Here is a 12470-nt window from a genome sequence, read left to right on the forward strand (position 1 = left end):
GCACTAAAAGATCGTTTCTGCCTTTGAGCAGAATAGAACTTACCATATGTTTCTGGAGGATGTCGTCCAAGTACACTGCCATCCCTGTAGATGAAGTCGAGCGGAACAGGGTGACAACGCAATCCATAACCTTGGTAAAAGCCCAAGGGCTGATGTTGAGGCCAAAGGGTAGGACCTGGAACTGATAAACCGCGTCGCAGTAAGCGAATCGGAGAAATTTCCGTGACGCAGGGTGGATAGGGACGTGAAAATATGCGTCGGTCATATCTAGACTGATGGCATACTCGTCCCACCGGATGGAAAGACGGATTGATCTCGCCGTTTCCATCTTTAATTTCGGTGGTAAAATGTATTGGTTGAGGTGACTCAGGTCGATGATCGGCCTCAACTTGCTGTTTGCCTTCTGGATAAGAAACAGCCTGGAATAAAACCCCAGCGATTGCAGTTTTTTCACAATCTCCACCGCCCGTTTTTCTATGAGCGACCGTATCTCCTGTTGTAGAAAGGTATCCTTCTCCCGATCGGACGGTACGTTCATGAAGAGGGGAGAGGAGGACAGGGGAGGGGGTTGGATAAATGAAATCCGAAGTCCCTCCGAAATGACCTGGATCACCCAATCGTTCTGAGGAAAAAAGGTGGTCCAGTGGTCCTGAAATTGCAGGAGGCAGCCGCCCACAGGTAGGCTGTCCGTGGGTGGTGGAGAGGGTATGTCAATTTTTAGAGTTAGGAGGCTTGAAGACGGAGAAACTTTGTTTCTTACCGCCTCTGTATGGTTGCCTCCTAGCTTGATTAGACTGTTGTCTCCTGGCATTGGGTTGGGATCTATGCTGCACATTTGATTGTAAGGATCCCTTGTCCCTGGTCCGCCAATCATCCCTCCACTGTGGCAGGGGCTGATTTTTTCTAAACACCTGCAAGGGTTGGGCGGCGAGTTGGAGGGGCAGTCCCTGAGCTGCCTGCTTCCGAACTTCTTCAATTTTTCTTCCAAAGAGTAAAGGCGACCCAAAGGGAGTCATCCGTAAAGCCAGAGTATGATGGGGTTTGAGCGACGTGGACCGGAGACATGCGTCACGTCGTATCAGGTCTAAGTTGGCAGAAGCAGTCAACGCATTACCCATGGAATGGTCAGCTGCCCTGTTAATAATTCTAGCAATCCAGGCCGTCGCTTCCCAAGCGTGGTCATTGTCAGATTTTTCTGCGAGTCGGAAAATGGCTAATGAAGCCAAGTCTAACATTGAAGACGTAGCGACTACATTCCGGACTAGCTTTGACGTGGCATGGAACACATTTTTGCCCACTCTGTAAAACAGTGGAGCAGACATGTGAACTGCTGCCATATTTTTGTCCAGGGCCGGAAGATCCGTACTGAAGGCGTCTGAATGAGTTTTGTACCAGCGATACGAGAACGTCGCTGGTACTTGGCTTTCTGAAAAGAATGCCTTAGCATTCCCTGGATCACCTATTCGTCCTGATAGACGATCATTGATCTCCTTAATTTTTGCCGACTGGGGAAGGAGCCAGAAGGATGGTGTCTCTTCCTCCCCGTCAAGATCTACAGACGCCATAACTTATTAGTCTTGAGTGGCGGTAGAAGGTGGAGGGCATTCTGAAGTTGCCAACACCCTATAAATTTCTTCCACTGCCGCCTTGAAGCCAAACTCAGTTCATTCCATAGATGGATCTGTGTACAGCTGATTTGCAGGAGTTTTGTCACCCTCACTGTGTGCCGAGTCGTGTTCTGTAATAGCTTGCATTTCTGGATGGAGCATACCAGGTGGCATAGATGACGCGATTCCATCATCCTTAACACTGTCACTAACTCTCCCTTGTGGATAAGCCATGAACATATGGACGGCCAGCCCTGCCGGCTGGTTTGTCTGGCCTGTGGTCGGTCTGAATGTTGGCGATGGTCATGCTATCACCGGTACCGGCTGCTCCAATGGCCTGGCTGGACGGACAGATTTCTCACTAAAATCTCCGCCACAGTATTGGTATGTTGCTGGCGGTACAGCTTGACAGACAGATTTATCACTAAAATCTCCGTAAGTCATGTTTGGTCGGACCGTTTTAGCAATAGGGTCCCCATGCTGGGACAGCTGGACGGCCGGTGACGTAGAGGTTGTATAAAGAAATGGATCCAATGGATCTGGTAAAATCCCCATGCGTCCTGACTTACAGGCCTGAAGACCATGCTTGGAGATGTGGGGGACTTACGCCCACTGGGCAACCTAAAATTGGGGGAACATTCCCCCAAAGAGTCAGAAAAAGCTGTGGAAGCGAGCGAGGGAAATAAGGGTAATATCTGGCCTGATGTCAATAGCTGCGTCGTCGTTTCCTGGACCAAACAACACATCTGTTCAAAGTTGGACTGTTGTACCCTGTCAACATTATTTTCCTCCATTGCCGCTGATGTTACTGTGGCTGATGGTTGCAAACGATGAACATTAGGTTGAGGGGGGACCCCAACATCCCCCACAAGGCTCGCAATGGAGGCTGTCTTCTGATGTATACTGAGGACATCAGTGCTATCTTTCTTCAGCTTATTCCGTCTATCCCTCCCTTTTGCTGCCTTCTGGACTACATCAGCCCACGTTTGCTCTGTCCAAGTATTACACACGCTGCATGGTATAGATGATGTACACTTGGTACATACAATACAAGAGTCATGATTGTCTTCTTTTGCTTTGAACTTTTTCATGCATTTGGTTGACATTTCTACTGAAACAACACAAGAAAAGAAAACAAAACACACATTATCAATTCAGCATGTTATTAATTTGCTAATACCACAACCGTTACTAACGGAGTAAGCAAAATTAGTCAGTGTCGCATTAACTCTTAATTGACAACACAAGTTCTGCGATAGCGTGTGTAACATGGTCTTCAGTAAACGAAATCCGTAAGGATGACAAAGTCACTCAATTTTGAAAAACATTTTTAAAATAATGTATACAACCTGTAGAAGAATGATTGTCCAATGCAATAAATCCAAATTTAACTTCGGATGGTCCAATTTAACGCTAAGATGGCTTGGATTGTTTGGAGGTATAATGCATGTGTTATCAGTACAAGCGAAGTTTAAAAACTAGTGACACCTGGCGGTGGCAAGGGGAGGTAACGGGCAAGAGTTATTGCCCTTTGGTCTATATGAGATCGACAGTAAAGACAAATTTTCGTCTTTTAGTAGGGCTGGATTCGAGAGGTAGCAGGCTTATATCCCTAACGTTAATGTGATCGGGGAACGTATTTGAAGGAGAAACATTTTTTATATAGACAAAGGGAAGCAACTCTTACTGGTTAACTGACCTTTCAACCAGCTAGGTAACTACCATTATACTGAATTTTAAAAAGTATTTTTTTCACTTGAGCAACACTTTAAAGGATGGATGCATTGTAGGGAAGGGTGGGGAGGATTATCTGTAATGTGATCAGGTAATAATTATTGGAGAGAAATAATGTACTAAAATGATATGCTTTTTTTCCATTAAATTACATGTTCTTGTGTTATTATTGTGTCTTCATGGGGGTGTTTAGGGCATCTCAATTTCACCCATTAAACTAATCAACAATTCTAATGAATTCACAAATACAGTATGGTATGAGGTTGTTGAGGGGTGGAACATTCCCACATCAGATTAATAATAATAATAATAATAATAATAATAATAATAATCAACATCATCATCAATAATAATAATGTGGACTCAGTACAATGCATGAGGGGTGGAGAGAGCATCTCAACATTCCCACATCAGATTAATAATAATAATAATAATAATAATAATAATAATAATCAACATCATCATCAATAATAATAATGTGGACTCAGTACAATGCATGAGGGATGGAGAGAGCATCTCAAAGTCCCCACATGAGATTAATTAAATATTCGGACATGAGGTGGACGTTAAAGTCTTGTTACAATGTACTGAAGCATACCCATAAGCTGCTTTTTCAAAATTCTGGACTAAGTACTTTTGTAACATTACATGTAGATGAATGGACTATTTATGATAAGAGTACAAAATAAATCATTTTTTCACCTTTCTGCATGAGCTTTTTGCATGAAGTTTATACTATTTATATAAATAAATTTATTGGGAAGAACTCTGCTGTATATCAGTTTAACAGAAAGAATAAAGGCAAATAAAACCGAATTATTTCAGGTGATCTCCTCTAAAAATCAGTCAAATATTTTGGAATTGATAAAGATAATAGAACTGATAAGGCTTTCACTGTGATCACTCTGCATTTACACTGTCTCTACATTTACACTGTCTGTACATTTACACTGTCTACATTTACACTGCCTCTACATTTACACTGTCTGTACATTTACACTGTCTGTACATTTACACTGTCTACATTTACACTGTCTGTACATTTACACTGTCTGTACATTTACACTGTCTGTACATTTACAGTTTCTTGGTTCTGGGGATAACGAGTTCTGAGATGGGACATTCAAAGTCGCTTAGAAGCCTATTATATTTACATATGCATCAATAAGCAGTTTATCTATACCAGTATAAAGCAAATTACTCTCCTTGATCAACATACAAAGGATTTTTAAAAAGGATTTGACATGTATGAAAGGATTTAGAAGAAAAACAGCATGTGAAAATACAATAAAAATCAATAAAAGTTCTGAGAGTTTAAGGGTGGAAAATTCCAAAATATGACAACACATGACAAGGTGGAAATATTGCTAGATAAGAAATATTTTATGTCACTTGACTGGAATTTGTACAGAATATAAGAGAATAAGTATGTATCTATTGGATGGAATCCTGTATCAACTATGTATCTATTGGCTGGAATTCTGTATCAAACATGTATCTATTGGCTGGAATCCTGTATCAAGTATGTATCTATTGGATGGAATTCTGTACCAAATATGTATCTACTGAATGGAATTCTGTACCAAATATGTATCTATTGGATGAATATTCTACATAACATGTACAATGGCAAATAGTCATGAAAGGATGGTGCATAGAGTTGTACGCATTAAAGGTACAGTTTTTTTACATTGTTGCAAGCAAGACAAAACTGGCTTACCTGTAGCTGCAGGAATGGCAGATTCAAGAATTTATGGATATACTTTAGTCCAAAGCTGTTTCTCATGGATGACTCAGCATACCTGATGTGAGCAGCACCCTCTGGTCTTCAAAGGGAAACAATCATATGTAAACCAAGTGCACGTATGAGCATGATTTATAAGAAATGCAATCAATGATAATTAGATGACAAAAAATGTTTTGAAACATTTGAATAAGCAAAAGAAAAGCAATAATTTGGCTGAAATATCTCCATCAATGCAATGTAACTGATGTGATGAACTTGGACAAACAACTTCCCATTACAACAACTGATTTCCCATTACAACATTCGATTTCCCATTACAACAATTGATTTCCCATTACAACATTCGATTTCCCATTACAACAATTGATTTCCCATTACAAGAACTGATTTCCTATTACAACAATTGATTTACCATTACAACAAATTACTTGCTTACATCAAAACACACTATACAATTTGTTTAATATTCTCATTCCTACAAGTCAGTGATAAATCAGCTCCTTTCTATTACCAGAGTGTGTACAAGTTTTTATTTCTTTTCCATTCTGCTAATTGGAAATCCATTCATTCATTTTTGAGAATACCAGCAACTACAACCCAGAAACCAAAAGAAAAAGTTAAAATAAAACAACAATATTTTTAGAAATGCTGCTGATTCCTTCATTTCTGGGCTTAAGACATTTTGTGTTTTTTGTAGACACGATTTATTAATTTCTTTCAATGCTTTGACATGGTCAGGATTGGGCACCAGGCTTGACTATAAATGTTTCGACATGGTCAGGATTGGGCACCAGGCTTGACTATAAATGTTTCGACATGGTCAGGATTGGGCACCAGGCTTGACTATAAATGTTTCGACATGGTCAGGATTGGGCACCAGGCTTGACTATAAATGTTTCGACATGGTCAGGATTGGGCACCAGGCTTGACTATAAATATTTCGACATGGTCAGGACTGGGCACCAGGCTTGACTATAAATGTTTCGACATGGTCAGGATTGGGCACCAGGCTTGACTATAAATGTTTCGACATGGTCAGGATTGGGCACCAGGCTTGACTATAAATGCTTTGACATGGTCAGGATTGGGCACCAGGCTTGAATATAAATGCCTGGACATGGTCAGAATTGGACACCAGGCTTGACTATAAATGCTTCAACATGGCCAGGATTGGGCACCAGGTTGATTATAAATGCTTCGACATGGCCAGGATTGGGTACCAGGCTTGACTATAAATGCTTCGACATGGCCAGGATTGGGTACCAGGTTGACTATAAATGCTTCGACATGGTCAGGATTGGGCACCAGGTTGACTATAAATGCTTCGACATGGTCAGGATTGGGCACCAGGTTGACTATAAATGCTTCGACATGGTCAGGATTGGGCACCAGGCTTGACTATAAATACTCTAATATGGTTGGTAATGAGGAGACAGCAGGCTAGGCATACAAATACCTTTATGAAATGATTGACACTGGGCAGCTGGCTAGAACTATAAATGCCTTTCTAACATTGTCAGGATTGGTCTGACATTATTGACATTATGACATAGTTGTGATTGGGCAGCAGACATAGGCTAAAAATGCCATTATGACATGGTCAGTATGCTTTGAAACCACAATAATGTTTGTGAATTTTTAATGTAACTTTAACAATCTGAGTCATATTGCTATGATGTCTGCAGTGTGGCAGTTTATAGTGATGTCTAGATTGTTGATGTTGTTGTAGGGTTTAACGCCATTTTTCAGCACACGATAGGCTATACATGGCGGCCAGTATTAATGGCGGAGGAAGAATCCGGGAAAACCCCGGAAAGAACCACCGACCTATGAGAAGCTACTGGCAAGCGTGGTCACATATCCACATTGGCCAAATCTGAGACTCAAACCTACGCAGACAAAAGTGAGATGGCAGTGATCCATAACAGAGAGCGCTTTAGACCACTCGGGGCCCTGTGATGTCTAGAACTAGGGCATCATGCCATAGACATGAAGCATTATGTCCCACCCAGTCACATTATCTTGACACCAGGCCAACCATACCTAACACTCACTTCTTAATGCTGAGTGCCAAATGTGGCAGCTGTTAGTACCATTTTTATGAGTCCTTGGTATGACTTGGCTGGTGTTCAAACCCTCAATCTCCTGCATCCTAGGTGGACACTCTAACTATGTCTCTTAAGCCACTGGGTTAGTCTTCAATAATCTCGTATCAGTTTTATCTGTTGCTAAATGAGAAACAAAAGACTCAGAACTCCAGAATCTCCAAAATGGCTGACACAAAAATAAATTCTGACCAAAGTGCCTCTCACCTTTCTAGATGCCTGACAAAGTAATGTGCCTTGTCCTCCAACACAGTGCGGTGATGGCCCATGTCTCTGTGGTTTCCCAGGACAAGGATTGGAATGTGTGGTGGTATCTTCTCGATCTCTCGCTCAACATATGAGAACGTCCTAAAATGGGAGAAACACAACTTAGTCAAGCCTAATTCTTTCTTTGTTAGCTATTTCAACATATGAAAATGTCCTCAAACTGGAGAAACACAACTTAGTCTAAAACAGGGAAAGACAACTTAGTCTAAAACAGGAAAAGACAACTTAGTCTAAAACAGGGAAACACAACCTAGTCTAAAACAGGGAAACACAACTTAGGTGGCGCTCTACAGTTTCGTATTTTGCATAGGGTTAGGATTCTAAAGAAAAAGAATTTCCCCAGCTTTCCTCACTGGTTATACTATTTAAAAAAGACCTTGTATATCTTAGGTATAATGCAAAGAACCTTTAATTCCCTTTATTTTGGTGTATGACTGATGGGTGTACTATGGGTTATAGAGTATACAGTTTGGCCTTACTTCAGATGTGCACCTTTCAAAAAAGTGCTAGTTCTACTTGGTCATTTTCACTTCCTGAACTTAAGAGGTAAATTGTATAAAAAAAAAGCTGATAACTTTTTTACATTTTATATATTTGGTCATTCATTCATTGCACTTTCAGAAGCTGCTATTGTCTAGTCTGGCAAAATTCATTTTCCCTATTTTAATAGCTGCTATGTATAGTGTACTTTAGACTAATTCAGGCTGATTTTGTAACACAAGGGAGCAATCATTTTAGTTAGCAGTGTGCTTAAATCATGTAAAATTTCCAAAAGTACAATATCCAAAAGAAATATCGTCCACATTACATTAATGTAGCATAGAGGTATGTCAACATTCTCTCCATTGTGCATGTTTTAAATGCGAACTACTTCACCTTACATACGTCACTCTCTCAAAAGTACATATTATCTGGTGAGCGGCCCCTTAGTCAAGCTTTATCTTAATTAGTCATTTTCATAATATGGGTAATTTTGGGATGAAGACGTTAAATGAACCAATAACCGGTTAATGTACAACACAGACACAATGAAAGGGAGATAACTCTATGCAACGGTTTCTTCCTTGGTGTTAGTATGTCTTAAAATCAGGATGCATACAATAAGCATGATTGACTGCTAGTGACAAAGGTAATCAGATTGCATCAAACTTTAAAAAAAAAATAATTTATTGCTTAAAATGAAGATGCTGATGCTAACATGATTTACGATTAAACACTTCTTAAAGGCCGAGTTCTGAACCACACTGAAAATTTAGGTAACACTACATCTTATAATCAAACTTAACGTGTTTCTCAGACACAAAAAATGATCTCTGTGACCTACTTTTTATGGAAGGCCATATATGTATGAATAATAGTATCAACATCTTGCAAAAACTGTCTGACCATATTTCCAATACTGTTTATCCTATAACCACAAAACTTTAAATTGTTACTATATATTAAGGGGTCATATTCTCAAATTCATATTAAAAAAACTGTTGGTAACTGATCTTAACTGTTTATTAGTTAGATGATTTATTGCTAACGCTACAGTAATTCCCATTATCATTTCACTCCAGAATGTAGAACTTAACATGTAAATTCTTACTTTTTTTCCACTGACTGAGGCAAGGTCACTGAAAGAATACATAAATAAATTCTGACTGGCTTCTTTTGACAGTGATATGTAGACAAGTAAGCAAGTTTTATGTCTGAATCTCAAACAGCACTGGAGCATAAGTTCTGAAAAGGTAAGAAACTGACCTTGACCTTAAAGATCAACCTTGACTTGATGCATGAGATGCCATCAAATATAGAAACACACATGTACTATGGCTGATCCATGAACCTCAAGCAGTTTTAAAATGCAACGCAGACACAAAAACAACCATGAAAGATACATTTGTGATCTTGACCAAGAGGACTTGACTCCTAATGTGTAATGCACAGAGCATCTGGTGACAATACAAATGTATACCAACTTTCATTCATTTAACTAAAAATAGTTCTTAAGTATTAAAGTGGCAGGGAAAATGTGACTGAAACCTAAAGTATTGACCTTGACCTTGACCCCCAGTACAGTACATGATAAATTCACAAAGTTTCAACCCTTAATCTCAAATGATTCTAAAGTTATTGAATATATCATATCATAATGATCCATTACCCTGACTCTGAAAATAGGACCCCTACTTTGATATGCAATGCACATGCCAATGATGAAGTAAAACAATGCCATGTTTCATCTCATAATATCAAAAGTCATTGAAAAGAAATGGAAAGTAATGGTCAATTTAAAATACTGACCTATGACCTTGATCTTGAAGATGGAAACAATGTGGCATGCAACACACCTTCTAATGACACAATGGTGTAATCTCCTACAGCTCTTAAGTTTTCAAAAAAGAATGGAAAGTGTCATGGAAAAGTTAAAACATTCAACCATATGCTTGACCTTTAAATATGATCACCAATGTGGTACGTGACACATATCCTAATGATGAGGCAAATTTACACCAAGATTTATTTCTTAATCTCAAAGAGTTCAAATGTTATAGTGCATAATGGAAAGCTTGATCGAAGACTTAAAAATACTGAGCTGTAACCTTGACCTTGAGGAAAAAGTCTCCAGTGTGACTAATGACACACCTTCTAGTGATAATGCATAAATATACTAAATGTAATCTGATAATCTCAGATGGCTTGAAGCGGAAATAAAAGTGTGCAGGAAAACTTAACCTATTGAGCTATCACCTTGACCTTAAAAATATAAACCCCCAACTTGTATGCAAACACCCTAAAATGATAATGTAATAGTAGTACAAATTTTATCCCTTAATCTCAAATGGCTTTAAAATTACAGAGTGGAAAAAGAAACTTTAATGGGTAGACAAAGAAAAAGAAACACAGATTCTATGTCCCCAACTTTTAGCAAAATGGTGGAAGACAAAAACAGGAAACAAACCACTGTTTTGTGATGTCATACACCAGTACGACTCCCTGAGTTCCCTTGTACACATCAATAAACTCTGCATCCAGGCACAGCTCTTGCTGATCTTCTTCCTGAAATGAAACATAAATATACAGTAACATGACATGGAATGTTGTATCATGTTGACTTGACATATCTGTACAGTAACTTGACATGTTATGTTGTATCATGTTGATCTGACATATATGTAGAGTAACTTGACATGGAATGCTGTATCATGTTGACTTGACATATCTGTACAGTAACATCACATGGAATGTTGTATCATGTTGACTTGACATATATGTACAGTAACTTGACATGGAATGCTGTATCATGTTGACTTGACATTATATGTACAGTAACTTGACATGGAATGCTGTATCATGTTGACCTTACATATCTGTACAGTAACTTGACATGGAATGCTGTATCATGTTGATTTGACATTATATGTACAATAACTTGACATGGAATGCTGTATCATGTTGATTTGACATATCTGTACAATAACTTGACATGGAATGCTGTATCATGTTGATTTGACACATAATCTGTACAGTAACTTGACATGGCATGTTGTATCATGTTGACTTAACATTGTTCATACAGTAACTTGACATGGAATACTGTATCATGTTGACTTGACATATCTGTACAGTAACTTGACATGGAATGCTGTATCATGTTGATTTGACAGCATTAGTGTCTGCATCCAATTAGACCCAAATGGCAAGTGTAATCCCAATCTGGGTACTGTCAACAAGATATGATATTGCAATTCATATCAAGCTTGTGTAATAATGATGATTTACATCAATAATGCTATACAAAACAAGGAAAATGGCATTTAAGCTTTCCTACTGCACATTGTGTGTGACAATGATGATTTATGTGTTATTTACATCAATAATGCTATACAAAGCAAGGAAAATGGCATTTAAGCTTTCCTACTGCACACTGTGTGTGACAATGATGATTTATGTGTTATTTACATCAAAAATGCTATACAAAACAAGGAAAATGGCATTTAAGCTTTCCTACCGCACATTGTGTGTGACAATGATGATTTATGTGTTATTTACATCAATAATGCTATACAAAGCAAGGAAAATGGCATTTAAGCTTTCCTACTGCACACTGTGTGTGACAATGATGATTTATGTGTTATTTACATCAATAATGCTATACAAAGCAAGGAAAATGGCATTTAAGTTTTCCTACTGCACACTGTGTGACAATGATGATTTATGTGTTATTTACATCAAAAATGCTATACAAAGGAAGGAAAATGGCATTTAAGCTTTCCTACTCCACATTGTGTGACAATGATGATTTATGTGTTATTTACATCAATAATGATATACAAAGGAAAGAAAATGGCATTTAAGCTTTCCTACTGCACACTGTGTGACAATGATGTGTTATTTACATCAATAATGCTATACAAATCAAGGAAAATGGCATTTAAGCTTTCCTACTGCACAGTGTGTGACCAAACAGTCTGTGCTCATAATGCATAGAGCAATGGGTGATTAAATATGCTAATTATTCATACATGATGGTTTGTTACCTCTCTAAAGTCCATATTTCTGATTCAGTTGTGTTCCAATCAGCAGGTGATTGTTACCTCTCTACAATTCATATTTCTGATCCATTTGTGTTCCCATTAAACACAAGTGGATCAGAAATATGGACTTTAGAGAGGTAACAATCAATTGTTGATGGGCAGAAAATGGACACACAACACAAAGCAATACCAATAAACTCATTTGGCTTTCAGGCCATGTAAGCTAAATATTATTATTTTTATTACACTAGGTCTTAAAAATATGTAACAGATAAAAGGTGAAAAAATCAACAAGCAATTTATTTCCCTACAAAATGAAAATCCAAGAGATAGTTACCATACTGTACAGCAACGTGTTTAAAAATAACATGAAATTTGCTTCGTTTCAAAACATTTTAATCATGTAATTGTAAAACTTATGACCCAACATTATTATTCAGTTGTTAAATTTATCAGGTTTGATGGCAAACTTTTTCTGATCATTTCT

The 12470-nt window shown here is 38.3% G+C and overlaps 1 protein-coding gene across 3 annotated transcripts in view; it reads right to left on the reverse strand.

The window, feature by feature from the left end:
* LOC149777689 (rab-like protein 6) overlaps positions 1-12470 on the reverse strand; it is a 67207-nt gene that overhangs the window by 39910 nt on the left and 14827 nt on the right. For all 3 annotated transcript variants that reach the window (XR_016415443.1, XM_089938740.1, XM_089938741.1), the window contains exons 5-7: positions 10408-10505; positions 7401-7541; positions 5062-5167 (exon numbers count right to left, since the gene is read on the reverse strand). Coding sequence is in view for 2 of the 3 variants with exons in the window: in XM_089938740.1 (XP_089794866.1) it covers positions 5062-5167; positions 7401-7541; positions 10408-10505 (345 nt within the window). In the remaining variant the exon portion in view is untranslated. The remainder of the gene's footprint in view (positions 1-5061; positions 5168-7400; positions 7542-10407; positions 10506-12470) is intronic.

Source organism: Sinohyriopsis cumingii, chromosome 17, assembly GCF_028554795.1.
Source record: "Sinohyriopsis cumingii isolate HCF-2022 chromosome 17, ASM2855479v2, whole genome shotgun sequence".
Lineage (NCBI taxonomy): Eukaryota > Metazoa > Mollusca > Bivalvia > Unionida > Unionidae > Sinohyriopsis > Sinohyriopsis cumingii.